Raw genomic sequence first — 20,241 nt, forward strand, 5'->3', positions numbered from 1 at the left:
GTCAGCGTCTGCTAGACGTCAGCGTCTGCTAGACGTCAGCGTCTGCTAGACGTCAGCGTCTGCTAGACCCGCCTCCCGTTTCTTCCTGGATATATAATGTGTGCCTTTTACGTTCCTTCTGGTGTCGAATGGTAAAATCAATGTGGTATTTTTGTATTATAATCTGCACTTTACACTTTCTTGGAAAGTAAAATCCTAGACTATCTGAATAGTATTTTAAAAATATTTATAATGTTTACAATAAATATTTTACATATTTTACTTCAACATCTAAAAAGAGAAAAAAATTAAAGTATTTTGTATGGTTTGTTAATTGTTATTTAATGTTGCGCTCCTGAGTTTATTTCGTGTCCTGTAGGATGGCCAAGCACAAGAGTAGGTCGTAGTTTGTCGTGCTTTAATTGGACGGTCTGGCCAGTTCCAGCGGACTGGCCTTTGGTGTGCTCCGGTCGAGTGTCGGGAGTCAGCTCTCACCTCCAGCCAGCCCGTTAACACTCTCTTCTCACTGTATTTTCCCGTTTTAAAGTAGATTGGTTAGGGTTAACTGATTTCTGTCATGGTTCAATTTCCCAGATTTTAATAAATTGCTTTTTACATAGACTGAGTATTTAAAGTACTACATATTAAGAGTATTAAAGCCTTTTTATTAAAATTCTTACGTTATGATTTTAGGTCTTTTAAATAGATTTTTACCTGGCCCCCCTCAGTATTTTTCTAATTCTCTAGCCTTTGGTATGACATCTCTGTGCTTTATAATAATCTCGCTTTGTAAGACTTCGAGAGCTTACTGTGCTGTTAACAAGATCTGTGATAATGAGATTGTTGTAAGATGGGATGCAGGTTATCTCAGAGGATCTAATGATTGACCCCTGTAATGACAAGAGTCTTATAAAACAGTATCCTATGCTCAAGTGAGAGTAGCATTGCTCCAGGAGTCTGTGCCAATGCAGTGTTCGGCTGGACGTGTCATGATAAGCAAGCCGTCCTGGAAATAAGATTTCTCCCCTCGAGGGATTAATTTATACGTATGCATATAGTTCCTTGGTGAGAAGAATTGTTCCCCGCTTGCCGTACGTCCTCAGCTCTAATTTACATTTCTGTAAAAGTGCTGAGGGTCCACACGTTTGTTCCTCCGACTGTGAGTAGATTGTTGGCTATCCTTTCCGATTGCATAGCAGTCCCGCTCGTGAGTCACCTGACAGTGTGGAGCTCTGGTTTTGCAGTCACACTCTGGCCTTGTGATTAGTGAATTTACCGAGCAGCGGGTCAGACGACGTGTTAGTTCTCAACCTCAGAGGGTATGCGAGCTCCCTTTCACCAACAGCTGTTTCAGCATAAAGCGCTTCGAGCTGAAGATGGTGCAGGAAGCTCTTCGTGGCTGTTGCCCAGCTTGTCTCCTTGGTAACCTGCATCCATCAGAACCTTGACTAGTATTTGGCTTTAGTCATTTCCTTTAACTTTTATTCAGCAAAGTATTTTCTTATAAAATGTGCTGTGTACTTCATCTCATAACCTCTCTTCTTTCGTGTGCTAACGAATGTTTCTTCACATTGCTTTCAAACGCTTGCATCTTGCTCCTCTCTAACTCTGAGCTCCCCTGCCGCACATCTGAGATGCTTCTCTCAGGTACAGCTTCCCTTTCTTTCGTACTTTTCTGGTGTTATTTTTAGTTGGCTTTTTTCCTTCCAAAAATGCTCTTGGAACAAAACTTGAATGTAATGAGCCCTAAAATAGTACAAGTAAAAGCATGTGTTGTTCTATTAACGCCTTAGCTGTATACATTTTAAAAGTGTCTTTGTTTTACTTTCATGCAGGTGATGAAACTTACCAGGACATTTTTCGTGATTTTTCTCAAATGGCATCCAATAATCCAGAGAAACTCAATCGTTTCCAGCAAGATTCACAGAAGTTCTGAGCCTTTTAAAGAGGGGAAACTATGAAATTTGGTGAATTACCAATGTGTACAACCAAAATCTTACACCTTTTTTTAACTGCTTTAATTCTACTTGATTTTAGTAGACATTGAATTGTTTGGAGAAAAATGGTACCCATTCATTGGTATTTTTGTAAATGAAAACAGATCTCTCATGGTTGGGAAAGGGAGAAATCCACTATAATTCCTCTTTTATTTAAAAAGAAAAAGACTGTTTAACTGGTGTGCTTTTATATAAAGTTGTATCCAGATCTAAGCGATCTCCTAAGTTCCGAGATGCTTACACTGTTGGGCCCATGCACCTTTGCCTTGGGTAGTGCCCTGCTTCTCCCCAGGAATACTCAGTCACTATGTCTGCACCAAGTGGGAGCCAGTTTGCTTACCTGTATCGAGGATGTATCTTTTCTACAGCTTCGCTGATAATTGTTGGTGGTTTAGAAATATGTTCGTGTGTTTCCTGGTAGCTTAGCTGTGGTACCCACGGTATATGATGTCATTGCTAGGACTAGTGAGGATGCCCCTCCTTTGCTCAGAGATGCCATTGCACGTCAGGACTTTAGCAAACATGGTGACTGTCCAGTAGACCACACTTTAGTCTTTAGACTTATTTCATCTTGTGGTGCAAAGGAGCTCATTCTGTTTTCTTCTTTCAGTCACCGCAAGACTCCCAGCTCAGTTTTTATTGTTGGGTTGATTTCCTAAAACCTTGAAAAGATCATCAGTGCAATAAAACTGTATTCCAGAAGTTGACTATTGCAAAATTGGGCTTTCACCAAAACACGGTGATTTCAAATATAATGTAGGTCATTTTATATTTGGAATTTATCCATTTTAAGCTATATATATATGTGTATATTTACTATTACTCCTGGTGAAAGAAAAATCTCCATGTAAAAGAAGAAAAAGCTAATTTTTTTCTGTTTATACTAAAATTTACCAGCAATAAATTCCTTTTATTTTTTCTACATTTATCTTGTTTACTATACAACAGTATACATTCTTTTAAATTGTATCCTGTATATAGCTTTAGAATTAAGTAAAATATGTCATTGACCTTTGAGTTCCAAAATTACGAGTATGTGATACAGTTTGGTCAGATTCCACCTCTGATTGGCACGTCTTGTCAAAGTATGGAATGAATAAATAATTGCCTTGTGGTTCATTTCCAGCACTGTTGATGACATTTAATCTTTTAGAGATTGTATGTAAGTAGCATTGATACTCAGCTTCACAGAAACATTTTTAAATGTATATATATATATAAAATTATAGTCAATTAAATAAAAAATTACCATTTCCCCCACAGTATGTAGAGCCTTACTTTGATTAAATATGAAATATGAATCTAAGCAGAAATCATACTGCGATAAATTCTCAGCACAGATACGGTCCCCTGGCTCAGCCGAGTTGCAAGCATGTAGTGCTTATTTCATAAGTCCCCACATGTTAGAGATACAGATCTGCTGTGATTTCTATTTGAGGAAGCACAGACTTCCACAGGATGGAAGGAATATGGCCTTGTCGGTATTTTGTTAAAGGCAAAAGTCTAATTTTAATTGGTGTGTGTTTTGAAATTTATTGTCCTAACACATATTCAAGGAAGAACAGGCTAAAGAAAGGACCAGAGGGAAGAAGCCCACCTCTTCTCCTCAGTGCCCGTTCTCGGTCACTGTGGAGCTCCTGCCTCGTCTGTGGAGGTGCAGATGGGCTTCCCTTTCAGCTGCTGGGGACAGTCCTCTGTCTGCCTCCCTCCCTGATGTGTGTCAGAAGTCCTTGGTGTGACAGTCAGTAGTGTCTGCTGCCCTTTTAATGGCTAGAGTGTTTTTGAAATAAGCCTTAAAGATTCAGGTGTGTGTGAAATGCCTTGAAGATCATCGTGGTTCTGAGTATCTTCAGAACAAGCTTCATCTTTTCTGATCGCATGGAGCCCGGCAATGCAAGAACATGTTTTTATGGCTCACTTAATTTTCTCAACGTGCTGAGAAATTGAATGACAGAAAGGGAATGGAGTCTAGCAAGGCTTTAAATTTCTATCATGAAGTAGATCGGCTCTTAGATGAGTTTCCTGTGTTCACCAATAGCTTTATGTGGCGTGTTGTGCAGTATCCATACAGTAGGAGAGACGAATATCCACAATGCCAGGCACACACTCAGGCCGCTCTTTCCGATTGCTCTGTGTTCTCTGCAGGACAGACATGCTGAGAAGAATTTGATGATTTTTTTTTTTTTTGTTTTTCGAGACAGGGTTTCTCTATAGCTTTGGAGCCTGTCCTGGAAATAGCTCTTGTAGACCAGGCTGGCCTCAAACTCACAGAGATCCGCCTGCCTCTGCCTCCCTTATGCTGGGATTAAAGGTGCGCGCCACTACGAGTTTGATTCTTTATTATTAGCCTGTTCACTTTTTTTCATGCTCTCATTAATGGAAACAATTGGATTACTGCCAAAATAAGAACAGAGGCACAATGAAGGCTGCACAAAATGTGGCTTTAACACGGGCACGGATAAAGGTGATCGAGTAGCCATTCCCAAGGCTTCACTGAGACACTTACTCGTTTAACATTTCCAAGATTTTAAGTTCATTTTCAGTACAGTCCTTGGAAATGAAAAGCTTCCAGCATTACAGGGTGCCTGACTGACTGATGCCGGTGTCTGCCGTGGTGCCGCAAACTTTGGTGTTTGCTTCCCCCAAAGTAATCCAGCGGGCAGCTTGTGTTTCTGGGGGGGAAATTATATGCTTATATTTTAGAGAATTTATGTTTGTGATCATGTTGGCAGTGTTTAAAAGTACATTTTTCTGAATATCAGATATGATCATGAACCAAGATGTTTTATTTAAACCTAAACTTGCTACCCACTCTGAATAATTGGACATTCCTAGACCACTCATTCTCAGGTCAACTTTCCGTGTTGCTGCATTTTTTTTAAAAAATGAAATCTTATGTTCATCATAGCTTTAGTTCACATCCTTCTTGGATCCAGGGCTCCTCACAAATAAAGCGAATGACTGAAACAAAGGGAACCTCTAAAGCCGCCCTTTGTGCACCTGTCCCCGGAGACCTGCAGTCTTAGTCAGCCCACGAGCAGCAGCCTGGCCCCGGGCTTCATCCCGGCCCCCATGGTCCGGCTCTGACGTAAGCTCCGAAAGCACGTGTGTCCTGGGAGGATTGGCATCACTGTCAAGTAGCAGCTTCCCCTGAGTTTGAAAAGAGGCTCCAGAAACACGGGAGAGCCTCGTCAGGTTTAAAAGACTAGATTGGAATTTGAAAGCATCAAATTGTAAAAAAAAAGTCTGCATTTTGTACAATAGCAAACATTAATAAAAAGCCAAATATTATAAAGTTAAACTCACCTTTTATTAACTTTTTGATGTCATAACCATAGAAAGGACTTGGATTCAGTCTGGCTGAGTCCTGACACCCAGAAGGGTGTTTTGTGGGCATCTTTTTCTGTTTACATAAATGGGGATCATGTGGACAAAGGAAGATTTAATTAACTAGAATTTTTCTTTGCATTGGTCTTCTCACTATCTTATTTTCTAGGATTTTCTCATTCCCCAGCCCTATTTTGGGCATTAATTTTTAACAGGGAAAGCTTGCTGTGCTATCAAGTTGTTAGCACCTTTTCATACGAAAGGCTAAAGGGTAACTTTTGGAAATGACAAGCTCCTTTTTTAAAAATATCTGTTTACGTGCTTTGTGATATTTCTGGATCATTCCGGTCATAAAGACTGATCACATGTACTATTTCTTGCTGCCTGTGAAAAGGATTTTAAGAATGTATAACCAACACTCCATTAGTTTTTATTAGTGTGTAGATTTGTATCTAATTCATGAATGTAGTTTTTCTGTAGTTTGTCATTGTAAATGAAGCAAAGTACATTATCTTTATAGTTATTCTAAAATGTACATTATGTAAGAATTGTAAATATACTTGATTACTTTGTATGCTGAAAATTTACAATAATAAGTCAATAAAAATATCTCACTTCTGGCGCAGTCACTGTGGTGCTCAGATTTCTTTTGAACTGTGTGGTGGCTGCCTAACATCTGTTCTAGTTAAAGTCCAGCCTGACTCTCCGACCCTTCCAAGGAATGGCAGTTCATGTTGATCCTGTTTACCGATTACTTCCATTCAGAAAAACATTTGGATCCTTTAAATATTTTTTCTTGCCAATTTCAGAGATGCTGTAGCTCTTGCTTCATGAACTAAAGACCACGAGAGACATTCTTGACTCTTCTGCTTCTCCCCATTATGGTTGATATGTTTGTTGGCGTTCCTGATCTTGGCAGCACATCTGTAGCCCATCCTTTCATTAAAACAAAACCCCGCTCCCGTGTGAATGGGGCCGAGGGAAAGGAGCGCTGAACCGCGGAACTGGAAGCGAAGCTGGGCTTTCACAGTTAGTTCAGAGCAGATGCAGACTCTGCATCTGTGATCTGCCTTACAAACCGCATCTCATTCTCAAAGCAGTCTCGAAAAGAGAATCCACACAAGTGTTTTAGATGAAGGCAAAGAGCCTGTTTCTTATTGTGAAAAAGAGTTCATCTTCACTGCAAAGATAAAGTTTAAGTAACTGAAAAGGGCTAGGTTTGATGGCATGTGCTTGGAATCTCAGCACATTGGGAGTTGGAGGCAGGGGAACTGGAGGCAGCATGAGCCCAACTCCAAACAAGCAATCAGTAATGTCACGCAGAAAACAAGACTCAAGTAAAAGAAAAATTGTCTGCAATTCTGTCACCTACCTGTGCTGTCCAAAAAAAAATAAGCCACTAGCTACAGGTGACCATTTATTTCATGTGCATGTGTGCATGCTTATGTGTTTGTGGGTGCATGTATGTGTGGGTGCAAGTGAACATGTCTGTGTGGAGAACATTGCATCCTTGGATGCCATTCCGCCTCAGGTACAGTTTATATTGTTTACTTGCGGAAAAGTCTCTCACTGGCCTGGGGCTTGTCAATTAGACTAGACTAGATGGGCAGTGAACCCCAAGATATTACCTCTGCCTCCCCGTGGCAGAACTGGGATGTGCAGCACACCTGACATTTTGACCTGGGTCCTGGTGACCAAACTCACATCTTTCTGCTGCTTGTGTGGCAGGCACTCCAGTCTGCACAAGTCCCTGTTAATCAGAATTCGGCGACAGCAAGTTCAGTTTTCAGCCCCATCTTGAGAGCTCAGCAGCCACAGGCGCCTCGTGCCTGCTGTTCTGGACAGGGTGGATCGTAGAAGTACGTTTTGATTTATGCTGCTGAGGAAGCTGCCCCCATAGAGCCCTTCTAGACCTTAATGTCTTTACGCACTTACGCCGCTGACAATACTGCTTTCTGATCTTCTTTTACTTAGATGGGGAGCATTTAAAAACCTTGGTGAGGAATTTCAGATGTGCCAGCATCATTTTAGTAGTCGTGGATGGCAGTATTGCTTCGGGTTTCAGCTCCCACTGACAGGTCTCCTTTTCTCTGGACCAGATTCGAAACGCCACCAGCAGATCATTGGGTGTGAATCCCTGAAAGAACCTTGTATAATGATGTAGTACCCCCTTAAATTGTGCAAGACTATCATTACTCCAGGTGTCTCAAATATGGTTTTCCCAAGTCACTCCGCACATGTTCATATGTTGCAGTTGGCTAATATGTCTCAAATTTATAGGTTTCCTCTACAGAAAAAATTGTTCACATGCAGTTGATGAGTACATCAGTTATTGTTTGTTTTTGAGTCGGCCAGACAGTTCCTTGGATCGTCTTGAACTTGCTCTCCAGACTAGGCTGGCCTCGAAATCTGCCCACCTCTGAATATTGTCACTTTTAACGACTGCAGTACATTGCTTGCCTAAGCAGTTCATCGGTAATTACTCAATACCCATATTTTGCTCTCATAAATCTTGCTCTTAGAACTAAATATTTTATCTTTAGGAGCCAGTCACATAGGCCCGCAACCGTATAAGAAAACCGAAGCCTACCAGCTAGCTCTGAACTCACAGGCACCGTGATGCCTTAGCCTTCCGAGTTGCTGGGATTACAGCTACCACACCTGGCCTCTTACAGCTAAATATTTTAGGATGTTGTTATTTCCTTAGAGTAAATTCCTGGAAGTGAAAATGCTGGTTTGACTGGTATTTTTGAGGCTTGTTTATCCTATTGGAGGCTTGTTCAACAGTGGAAATATTTGATTAAAAAATAGTATCGACTGTTCATTTAGAGCCTATTCAAGAAAGAAAGATGAACTAGATAGCATGTAGGTGGTTGTCACACAGTCACTAATGATGGTCTAAGTCCACACACTAGCGGAAGGAGTTTAGAGACTATAATCCATGCTCTGAAGTAGATATGGAATTTACTCTATAGGAAAACCCAGCTCCCTAATACCTGATTAGAAATCATATATTTTGACCAAAGTTAAACTTACCTCTAGAGTTACTGCGCATATCAGCGTTTCTGTCTATATGGGCATATTACGATATACCCAAGTTTGTGCATTTTATCTGAGAACAGATCAATGCAGAGAAATAGCAAGTAAAAATTAATGCCAGGTGCTGATAGATCAGGCAATGGAAATTTTGTGCAGAGCATTTGAGTATTTTCCTGACTTAGATAAAATTTAAATCACTTTATTTCTTTTGCATAAATGAAAGGACTCAAAGTCTGAAAATAAAGCATTAGTTGAAAAAAAAGGTAGAATAAGTGCCAGAGGGAAAGCCCACTGTATCGATGGTATGAATGGGGACTCAGAGGCACGGGCTGCAAAATTATGTAATTATTTAGAGACATAATATTACGATTTGGGGCAGTATTTATAAGTACCCCCAGAAAATTTCTGGTTACTAAATTTTTGTCTGTTGGATATTTACACTTATTTTGGTAAATTTAATGTCTTTGAAATATTTATTCAATGTGAGGCACTTTAAAAAACAATCTGTATCTTTCTTATCTGTGATAGTAGTGTTGGCTTCATTTTCAGAGTAACCAAGTAACTGCTGGGCATGTAATAGCCTGCAGTGGTAGAACTGGCCTGGAGTTTCCATCCCGTGACTCCCAGCCTTGGAGGTTTAGAGAGATACAATGCCAAGTTTGATTTATGCATCGGAAAGCCCATGTTCTGGGCACTTGTAATACCTACATATTACGGAGTGGTGGGCATCAGGTGACTACCAACTGTGGTCATTCTGCCACCCGGGGTCCCTCGGGCCTGTTTGGGACGGCAGATGCTTTTCGGAAGTGTTGCTCCGATAGAAAAGGGCAGAGCTGAAGATGATTGTGATGCTGGGACAGGTGAGCCCTTTTCCACGCGGGAGAAATGTGTGTCATAAACGTGGGATTTTCGTGCATTTTCACCTCCACCTCTTTCAAGTATGCAGAAATTTACTTCAGAACGCTTGGTCCATCATCACGTCTTAGAAATTTGAAGTTAATGAACATTTGTCCATCTGGTCTTGTCTGACTGACTAGGGTTAAAATGACTCCAGGCTAGTTACTTCAGTATGCCCCAGTTAAAAATTTTAAAAAACTTTCTGGGACATTTCAGTCTTTCCGTTGAGGGTTTCAATACTGATGCTCCTCAGGGACTCTCTGAAGGGAGGATGATGTTTTGAACAGCTAGGTCCCTCTGCTGGCCGCACATATTCTCTGGGTTATACCAGAGGTGCTAAGTGGGATGGCGAAGCCATTTTCATTTGGGGTGTTGTAAACTTATGTGTGAAACAGGAAGGAACTTTCTAGTTTAAATGTTTTGGCTCCAGCTAGTTTATTAAAAGGCGGGAGAGGCAGCTAAAGCTTCTAAAAAAACAAGAAGAGAAATGTGGAGAAAAGTTAACGTTTTCGAGTTCTGCATTTATGAGTTTAAGTTCAATATTATCCTACGTTGGGGTGTAATTTCAAGACCCAGCCTAGCAGGTATTTCCCTCCCTAGCCCTCTGAGCCGAGTAGGTCGACCCTGTCTAGTTTCTAGCTTCAGTCCGCGGGTCTCAAGCCTGGCACCCAAACTACGAAGGGGCCATCTCGAGTCTAATCCCTCGGAACCTAGGACCTAGCGGGGCCTGCGGTGGCCCCGCCTTTCAGGCATCCACGCTCACGATTGGCTCGGGGCAGCGCGGGCACGCCCCCGCCATGGCCGCCGCCGGCTGCGGGGCTGGGGGCCCTGGAGCGCCGGTGTGAGCGGGCCCGGCTGCTGGGCCGCGGGCTGGGGCGCATGGGCCTCCTCCGAGGCGGGGCCGCGTGCGCTCGGGCCATGGCGCGCCTGGGCGCGCTGCGCTCGCACTACTGCGCGCTGCTGCTGGCCGCGGCGCTGGCGGTGTGCGCCTTCTACTACCTGGGCTCGGGCCGGGAGACTTTCTCCAGCGCCACCAAGAGGCTGAAGGAGGCCCGCGCCGGGGTCGCCGCGCCTACGCCGCCCCCGCTGGACCTGGCCCGGGGCTCCGCGGTGCCAGCCTCGGGCGCCAAGGCCAAGAGCCTGGAGAGCGGCGCGGCCGTGCCAGTGGACTACCACCTGCTGATGATGTTCACCAAGGCGGAGCACAACGCGGCGCTGCAGGCCAAGGCCCGGGTGGCGCTGCGCTCGCTGCTGCGCCTCGCCAAGTTCGAGGCTCACGAGGTGCTTAACCTCCACTTCGTGAGCGAGGAGGCCAGCCGCGAGGTGGCCAAGGCCCTGCTGCGGGAGCTCCTGCCGCCCGCCGCCGGCTTCAAGTGCAAGGTGAGCGGTGGGTGGCCCTTGCCTGCACTCTGAGCAGTTTTTGGCGGCTTCGGTGAGCGCCGGCCCTTTCCTATGCCTGTAGTCTGTCTGATTCCCTCCACCTTGCCCGGTGCATGCATGCCCAGCACATGCATGCCCAGCATGCTGGAGATCTGGTCTGGGGGCGTGTCCCAGAACCAGACTAGCTCAGCTGAGCCGAAGGGGATCTGCCCTGTTAACTAGTCCGTCTCCCGCTTCATTCAGCACTGCTTCATTCACGGGAGAATCAGCCTGCCCCATTTTGCTAGCTTCTCAGCATGCCTAAGAAGTGCCTTCACAGTCTACATTCCTTTTAATATTCCGAGGAGGGAACTGTTCATTTTGAAGACACCAGTAGTCATCTTTCTGAGCAAAGTGTGCCGGACAGGGTCTGGGAGAAGCCTCTAGAAGTCGTGGTTGAACAGGAATTCCTCAGTAGAAGTCAGGGTATTGCAATCGTTTTGGTTCTCCTTGGAAACCATCTCGTGTCCTCTCTGTGCCCTTTTCCTTCTTGCCCTTAAGGACATGAACCAGTTAGAGAGGCCGCAGGTTCCTCCTCCAGGGGAAGAGAAATCTCAAAGAGATGCAGATATGAACCCACCAGCCTGCCTTCCTGGCAGCTCCCACGTTTTTCATCTTCTGATTTATCACTTGCCTCTGCCTGTCCGGGATTGGACTCTTGACCTGGTGTGCTGGTTCTCCTCATCAGCTTGCTTGCCCTGTTTTGAACCTGTATTGTGTAGAGGGGTCTAGAGTCTGCTTATTGGGTAATGGGTTAGGCCATCTTAAAGGATGGCATCTGATGGTGGTGGAAGGACAGGGAGGCGCGAACAATATTCCCTGTGTCTGTGCCTAGCTTGGTGACTATCAGGAGCTGCTGCCAGGGCCATGCTGGGTTCAGGGGTCCATAGCTGACTACATTGTCACGCCCCAGTTGCTTGGTGAGGCTCTGCTGTCAGCCTGGTTTTATTCTCTGACTTCACTCTCTTTCCCATAAATGTGCCAATGTCCTCATTTTATTTTATTTTATTTTTTTGGAGACACCATCTTGTTATGTACAACAGGAGGGCAGCTAAACTCACAGTCTTCCTGCCGATGTCTCCTGAGTGCTGGATTATAGGTGCTTGTAGCCCAGGCGGCTCCCCTCACGTCCGGATCTCACTGTGGTCTAAGCTGTCCCGGGAATTCACTGTGGAGCTCAGGCTGGCCTCACACTCGTGCCAATACTCCTGAGGGCTCCATTGTTTGTGTGTCATGCACCACGCTTCCTAACACTATTGAAGGTGGCCTTACACAAGTTGTCTTCTCCACCCAGAATGTCCCTTCTTCCCTCTCCGGGAACCTTCCATGTCCAGTCCTTCATAGCTTCCAATCTTGCTTCCCCTCATAGCATTGAAGATATGTTTTCTGCACTGGGCGGATGAGTCCGTCAGGATAACTGCTACAGTCAGGAAAGGGTACCTGGGCTGGACTTTCGTCCTGTAGGAGGCCTAGGAGCTTGTGCCCACTTCGATGGGCGGATTTGTTCCAGAGCCTTCCTGCTCTACTGATCTGGAATTTCAGAGGTAGCTCAGCCTACCCTGTTTGGTCCTCTGGGCTCTGACGTTGGAGAAGCTTTCCTGTTTCAGGGAGAAGGCCCTGGGGCCAGTCTAGACAGATCTTGGATTGCACCAGGTCACCTCGAAGACCAGCATGGTTGTGGCAACCTGCTGGGGTAGCAGCTTGGGCCTACTCTGCATTTCCAGATCTGTTCCCCCCCTTCATCCCCAGCTGAAGCACAGCCAGCCTTCAGCCTGCATGTGTGAGAAGATGTCATTCCCAGGGGTGGAGTACTTTCTCCATTCTGCATCTCGCCCCTCTTCTATTACCTCCTTGGAGGTGTGCAGGGCACCCACAACTGAAGAGTATGTCATTGTCCTTTCCCGTTGGTCCTTCCTGCTGTTGTCCTGTGTTAAGACGGCTGCCCCTACACAATCCTTGCCATACAAGTGGCCTCAAGAGCATAGGCCATGTCTTGAGGACATGATGCTTCCTGCTCTGTGGGGCCCATCTGACAGCCACAAGCCCTTACACAAAGCTTGGAGACTACTGCAAATGACCTGAAGGGACTGCCACCTTCCCTGTGAGGTATGAAGGTGGGAGCTAGTGTGAGCCAGTGGGTCTAACCCAGTGGTTCTCAACCTGTGAGCTGTAACCCCTTTATGGGATTGAATGACCCTTTCACACAGGGGTCACATAAGACCACTGAAAAACATAGATATTTACGTTATGATTCATGACAGTAACAAAATTACAATTATGAAGTAGTAATGAAACGGTTGGGGTCCCCATAATACGAGGAACTGTATTAAAAGGTCACAGCATTAGCAAGGTTGAGAGCCACTGTTCTAACCAGACAGCGTTGGGCAGATAAAGATTTATCAATCTTGGGGTCACATTGCTCCCATTGTTTATGAATTCATATTTTGTGAACTTGTTCCTGTGCTAAATAAATGATGCCTCTCCCTCAAAAGCAGGACGCATTTTGTGATTTAATTCTTCCTAGGCTTTGGACACTTCTCACACCACAAGCCGTCCCCTCCTGCCTTCTCCTCTGCCAGCTCTGTCCTTCAGGTCTGTAGTGCTAGGCAAATGCTCTTCCTCACCCCAGCCCTGTCTACGAACTTCTTAAGAACGTAGGCCCTGACGTCTCTTCATCTCTTTGCTTCCACGTCTCTAGCCTCTGACCCCGGGCCTTTTTTATGTGATTGTTTTTTTTTATACAGGGGGCTATTTCTTTCAGCATGTATTAGGAGGAAGGAAATTAGAACTTCTCAGACAGGTTCAGTCAGCTAGAAGGGATCTTCAGGAACAGACCACAGAAGTGAAGAAACTCGCCAAGGCCACTGGGGAGTGACTGGCCTTGAGGTGGGAGAGCCCTGGACTACAGTTTGTCCCCTTTAAGGATTACCTTTCTCTTTTAAGACAAGTCCAGAGGACAGTTTACTCTGGGGATGTTGTGTTGGAACTAGAGGGAAGGGGAAAGTGGCTCCTTGACACACAGCCTTCTAGAAACAGCATGGGCTTCTCTCAGAGAGAACCCTGGGACTCTGTCATGTCCACAAGATATCCTCAATGCTATAGCGAGCTAGCACAGGACTTGTATCCATACTCAGAGGTGCCTTCCCAGGCCACCTTCAAGTAAAAAACACCAGAAATAGATAGAGAGCATTATAACATTATTAGCAACCTTGGGCTATGTTTTCATTAATTAAATATTAGGTGAAACGTTTTTCACAAAATGAGAAAAATCTCATTTTGACTATTATAGAAAAAATTTTTTGTTATGTTCTTACTGTGGAATCCTTGTAACTAAATGTCTGAACCTGCTGTGTCCCAGGTACGAATGGAGGAGCTGCTTGGATAGCCCATCTTCCTACTCCTCAGGAGTCACGTGTTCACTAGAGTCCTGTGTCCTCCCCCAGTCCCTGGTTCAGACTGCCCTGGGTGGTGCCCAGAACGTTCATTTAGAACTTAAAATCCCACTGCTTTAGTCTCCTGGTGCTGAGATTGTAAGTGTGCACCATCACACCTAGATAGGATTGAACTCCCCTCAGCTCTCCTTGCTGTATTGGATTTGACGGGGTGTACCAGGAATGTCTGCCAGGAAGCCGGCGTAATCACGCTTGGGCTGGAGGGAGGCATTTCTGGCTCCCGTGAGAGCCCATGCAGATGTGAGGTTCCTTCTAGATCACTCTCACCTTCCCCAGGGTAAGCCCTTGTCGTCATGCTTCAGGATGGCTGTTGAAGTTTGAAGCAGCAAGTCTGTGTTGCTTAGTGTTTAGACCAGTGTTTCTGTGGCTTTGCTTACAATGCGGCCCTCCTCTGCTGTCTTCTTGGAAACTAAGCCTGGTGAACAGACCTGGAAAGCAGCCCTGCTCCCTGCAGAGCCTGTCGACCCCTGCGGTGCTGTTCCTTATAGCATTCTCCTGTGTTGTCACCCTGATGTCTGCTCAAACGCCACCACTCCTGTTCTGAGCCCCTTTCTTTCCTGTCATCCGTGTGTGTCTCTTGTGGCCCATACTTCTTAGTCTGTCCCTCTGTTCCGCAGATGTAGACCGCTTACCCTGGACCAGGCACTGCTCTGGGTCCCTGTGACCCACAAGAACGGAACAGCACCCCTCCCCCCAGCCCCAGCTCTTGGAAATGTGTGTGGGGATGGACGTTAAACAAATAACCAAGTAAGAGAAAAGCAAAGCAGGACAAGGAGCTAAGGTGTGTTCAGGTGTCCAGGGTGGGAACTTGACTGTGGAGGTGGCCAGAGAAGGCTCCCTGCTAAGATGTGGGAGCAGAGTGAGGGAAGGGGAGAGGAACTCCCTGGAGGAGTGGTTTCTTCAGAGAGGACTGGGAGGGGGGGCTGAAGTGCCAGCCTGCCCAGATGTTTGAGAAAGTAACTGACCTGACCTATGGACTTGTTTGCGGTCTTTCTCTCCTGCTGGAATATCCCTAGAAGGCAGGATGGCCTTACCCTTTCTATCTGTCAGGGTTTGGGAACTCACAAATGACACTTTCCGATCCTGAGTCACAAGTGACCAATGCCCCTTAGGTGGCACATGAGAAGCAGGACAGCCACTAACCTCCCTGCATGGGTGGGCAGTCGATTCTTCCAGTCATCCATGACCCGAGCGTCATCGGCAGTAGGAGCTAGTGGGCGTGATGGGGAAGGGGTGTGAGCTGGAGCAGGAGGGCCTGTGGTGGACACAGCAGAGCTACAGGGATCCTGAAGCTTGCTTCTCTGTCCCCTTCGTGGTCTCAGCCCAGTTCCTGGCGTATTCCATCCTTCTGCCAAGTGGACCAAATCCAAGACATCCAAGAGACTGCAGCCATCGCTCTTCCTTCAGAGCTCAGCATGTCCTGGGCAGGTGCTCAAGGGTCATTAGGAAGTGACCAGGAAAAAGTGTGGGTGCAGTGAGGTGTTTCTAGGACTGTATTTATAGTAAAGGCAGAACTCAGTAACTCATGCTGAGGGAGGGAGAATACACACAGCCTGGCATAGGCTTTGAAACCTCAAAACCCACCCCTAGTGACACATTTTCTCCAGCAAGGCCACACCTACCCCCAGAAAGCCACACCTCCTAATCCTGACCCTTCTCCAACAGCTGGTGACTAAGCATTCAAATATTTGAGCCTATGAGGGCCATTCTCATTCAAACCACCACAACTAAGGAATGGGATATACTGTAGATCTATAACTTACCATCTTAAAGCAAGCAATTCCGTGACCTAATTCCATACCCAGTGCTCCCTGGTCTCCTTCCCTCTTCAGCCTCCAGAAGGCAGTACTAGTCTGTTGTTGGGCCAGCCAGAGGCTCAGCAGGTGAAAGCCCTTGCTGTGCAAACCTGACCTGAATGTACTTCCCAGACCCGTGTAAAAGTGGAGTAGAGAACAGACTCTGTGGACTTGGTGTCTGGCCTCCACATGTGCGCATAGCATGCATGCGCATGCCCACATCTGTCCCACTCCCTCGTTAATCTTTAAAAAGTTATTTTAATTACGTACATATCTGTGGGTCTGTGTATGGCTATATGCACACGTGAGGTGTTGCATCTCCCTCGAGCTGGGGTTGTGGTGGTTGTGAGCTGTTCAGTGGGGGTGCTGGAAATCAGTCAGGCCCTCTCAGGAGCAAGCAGTGCATGCCCTTAATCACTGGACAACCTCTCCTGGCCCTATGCTTTTTAAAATTGAAACATTTTTTAATTTGAATGGTTATTGTAATGGACCATATAAAATAATTTCCTTATATGATTTAGGGGGTTGGCTTTCATGCACCATAACATTCTTAAGGTCCACTTTGTAATGTCCACTTTGTAACATGTCAATACGTTGTTGCTTTTTGTAATTAGGTAGTATTCCATGGTGTGGATATTCTGTTACATAGTTATCAGTTTTACTTTGGTTTGTTTGTTGTAAACAGGCTTGCTGTGAACACCTGTTTTGGGGGTAGCCATGCTCTCAGATCTTGGGTATATATAACCTAGGAGTAGAAGGGCCAGATGTTTTCAAGGCAGCTATTGCTCACTACTCCAGGCGGTGTGGGGTCCTGCTGGCTACACTCTCACCTGTGCGTGTTGTGGTTTATCTTAGTCATTGGGTCGGTTTGATTTGGTTTGGACTGCATTTTCCTGGTGACTAATGAGGTGATCACGTGCTGATAGGGGCGGTTGTGTAAATGTATTTGGCAGTGTTATACAGTCACTCTGCTGGTTAATGTTTCCACCAAAGGCAGGGAGCAGTTGGGGGAGGAGCAAAGCCTGCTTTTGGCTCATGGTCCCAAGGATCTCAGCCCCTGGTTGCTATGAGCCTATGAAGAGGCAGAACATTGGGGTTGCGAGGTGTGGAGGGGATAGCTGGTCACCTTTTGGTAGTTGGGAAGTGGGGTATACAATGGAGGCAGAGGACAAGGGGAAAAGGAGAGAGAGACAGGGGAGACCTTCCAAGGGCACATCCCCCGGGGACCCATTTCTTCCAACTAGGCCCCACGTCCTGCTTTCCCACACCTACCAATAGTACTGTCGGTTTATGTGTTGTTCGTTGGTTAGGTCAGAACCCAAGTGATTGAATCACTTCCCTGAAGTCATGCCACCTAAGAATATTCCATTGCAGGGAGATTTCTTCTTTGCTTTTTCCTTTCTTTCTCCCTCTCCCTCTTCTCCCCCGTGCTCCTTTCTTGCACTTGTTCCTTTCTTGTGTAGCCCAGGCTGACCTCAAACTTTTATGTAGTCAGGATGGCCTTGAGCTGATTTTTTTTGTCTTTGCCTCTTGCATGCTGAAATTATATAGACATGTTACTCCCTCACCTCCAGCTCTTAGAGAAGGCGTTTCATATACAAACCCCAACATTCCATCTCTAGCCCCGCTCACAGGTTCATTTCTGACTCATACTGCAAAATGAATCCATTACCAAGAGCCTCCATAGGCTCAACAGTTTCAATATTGCCAAAGAAAAATAAATTTAGGTTCAAAGTGTCTGAGATTCAAGGTGAATTCCAGATCTGAGCCCCTGTAAAGTCTAAAAGGTTACATATTTCCAGCCACGATAGAGTAGGGAACGTTCCCATTCTTAAAGGGGAGGTGAAACATAGGAGTGGTGGGGCCACAGTGAACCCCAGTCTGTAGGGCCATTTCTGGCATATGAGGCACATGGCATGAGCTTGAAGTACCTGAAAAGCCCTTTACCTAACAGCTTCCCAGGCCATATGACATTGCTCCTGGCTTGGCTGTGCTTGCTGCTTATTACTTTTCTTGGCTAGTGGCCCATGTTCTTGGGTCTCTAACTTCCCAGAGTCTCCAGTGGAACATGGGATTTCATGTCTGGCCCTCTCAAGGGCTGTCTGCCCCCACAACCCATAATTTGCACATTTTGTGTATATATAAAACCAGCATCACACAGAACATGCCAGCGTCTGCCTTCAGCTGGAACAGTAGCTGGACTCACGGCTTCTGAGAATCTGGATGGCTGAATGTCATTTCACTCCATGATCTTTCGTGAGCAGGAAAGCCGGGAAGTCTGATCTATCCCTTTAGACCTTTGTCTCAGTGGATAGGGGCTGGTCAGTTCCTGAGACACCCTCAAGACAGCTTTCCTGTTGTCCTGATTCCAAGGTACTTAGTTAGCATCTTTAAAAGCAACCACAGTTTATAAACTTACCTATCGTATGTGGCGGGGGGGCGGGGTGTCGGTCTGGGTGTACATGCCACAGCAGCCCTGTGTGGATCCCAGGGACCAAACTCAGGTGTGAGAGCAAGTTCCTCTCCCTGCCGGGCCATCTTGCTGCCCTGCTTCTTTTTAATGGTGCTCATTTCCTCAGCTACTCACCTTTGACCTATTTATTGTTGAAGTACAACTTTTTAAAAAGCAAGCTTGCCTTTTGCTTTAACTGGCACTGTGAATGCAGGCAGAACCCTGACACTCAACTCCCTGGATGAATTTTCATGCCATGTGAGGCTCAGCTTCACTCAGAATCTCTGCGCAGGGACAGAATGTAGGCAAATTCTTTTCCAGAGTTTTCTATGAATAGCCTGAAAGTTAGGAATAGCGCTTCTAACTCACCAGCGGGGTGGGACCCTCATCCCTTTACCTGGGTGTTGCTATGAGTGTCTGTTCTGAGTTCACGGAATCACCAGTAAGCTCTGTCCACAGCGGTCCAGAGCTTCCTCTCCCTGACCCTCTCAAGGTCAGATGCAGTGACAATGCCACTACTCTTCAGTGCCAGTTTTTCCTTAGCCTCGCTTGGTCACTGTGGCAGAACACCCACGAAGAACAAGGGAAAGGTATTGAGTCACTGCCGGTTTGAGGTGAGGTGGAAGTTATGACAGGAGGGTAGCGCCAAGGGCCAGCAGTTTCCCCAGTGGCCTGTGTCTTCCTATGCCCCGCTCTGCGTCTCACCACCTCCCTGTAATGCCACCAGACTATGAGTCCATCAGTCCTGCCTAAGAACACTGCTGTGGGGATTGAGCCTTCGGCAAATGAGGTTTAGGGGACATTTCATATCCAAACCATGACAACCCAGATGTCTTTTACCAACAAAGCAACCTCCCAACTACTTTAACTCTCCCCTTCCTCTCTGTAACATCCTTACGAACCTGTATAATGTGAAGAACATGGTTGCTGGACCCTGCAGTCCTGCGTTTGGGTTCCCTTTATACCGCCTCTGGTCTCTTAGGTGTCATATCTACCCTGGGCTAGCATCCCAGCTGTTCTGTGCCAGGGTCCGTACTGGGGAACTGTGTGCCTTGGGTGGCCCACGTCCTTGTCTCCTGCTCGAGATGTCCATCGGAAGACCGTTGTAGGACTTTAGAGTCTACAGTTTTCTTGGGGGTCACCAGGCCTGCCTGAGGAGGAGCCCAGGCACAGCACAAGCTTCTGGAAAGACTGGGCAGTAGGGCCACTGACTCTAGTTTGCCACTAGAGGTCGCTGTGCTACCGTGTAGGTGCGTTTTGTGCCTGGTCTTCGGGTCCCCAGGGAATGCTCGCTTTCACCAGTCCTGCCACTAGGGCTTTAGGAAGGGGGACTAAAGACTGCCTTCCTGTCCAGTGTAGATCGGGTTGATGAGGCTGTTTGAATGTGGTTAATGGGCCTCCAGAGCATCTGGGTCTGGCTCCCAGGTAGAGGGAATGCAGACAGGAAGGTCGTGTTCTTCCTGGTCCTGGCTCTGGGGCGCAGCCTGGTGCTCCCAGCAGGCCTTGCAGCGCTCCCACCGGGCGTGCCCTTTCCTTGTCACGGGGCAGGATCCTGCTGCAGATGTGGGAACCGTTTCTGTGGAGACAGGTGCTGTGCCGGCTTTTAGCCCTGGCAGAGCTGGTGGCTTAGCTGCAGGAGCCTCAGGTCGTTGACTGTCAGTGTGTTGGGAATCCCCCATCTCGGGTTCACCCCAACCCTCCCAACTGGTGAAGCAAGGAGCACACCCCGCCCCCTCCATCCCCCTCCGCTGCCCCGCTGGCCCACAGGGCTCTTGCATCCTCATCACAGGACTGAGCTAGCACCCCAGCTGCTTTCCTCACACCGCCTCTGTTCAGAACTTTGCCTTTGGCCCAGGGCCACTAGCACCAGAGCGGGGCTGGGG

The 20,241-nt window shown here is 46.6% G+C and overlaps 2 protein-coding genes across 6 annotated transcripts in view; both read left to right on the top strand.

Annotated features, from left to right (window-relative positions):
• Positions 1-5,928, top strand: part of Acap2 (ArfGAP with coiled-coil, ankyrin repeat and PH domains 2) — a 122,480-nt gene extending 116,552 nt beyond the window's left edge. For 2 of the 5 annotated variants that reach the window (XM_075967447.1, XM_075967411.1), the window contains one exon: positions 1,815-2,050. In XM_075967447.1, the coding sequence (XP_075823562.1) occupies positions 1,815-1,915 (101 nt within the window). In that variant the 3' untranslated portion in view covers positions 1,916-2,050. Of the gene's footprint in view, positions 1-39; positions 311-1,814 lie in introns of those variants that run through there. The other 3 variants (XR_012910083.1, XM_075967437.1, XM_075967427.1) reach the window with 3 other exon arrangements.
• Positions 5,929-10,039: 4,111 nt separating this feature from the next.
• Xxylt1 (xyloside xylosyltransferase 1) overlaps positions 10,040-20,241 on the top strand; it is a 131,446-nt gene continuing 121,244 nt past the window's right edge. Inside the window, exon 1 of the mRNA XM_075967461.1 lies at positions 10,040-10,619. Coding sequence (XP_075823576.1) covers positions 10,119-10,619 — 501 coding nt within the window. The 5' untranslated portion in view covers positions 10,040-10,118. The remainder of the gene's footprint in view (positions 10,620-20,241) is intronic.

This window comes from Microtus pennsylvanicus, chromosome 1, assembly GCF_037038515.1.
Source record: "Microtus pennsylvanicus isolate mMicPen1 chromosome 1, mMicPen1.hap1, whole genome shotgun sequence".
Lineage (NCBI taxonomy): Eukaryota > Metazoa > Chordata > Mammalia > Rodentia > Cricetidae > Microtus > Microtus pennsylvanicus.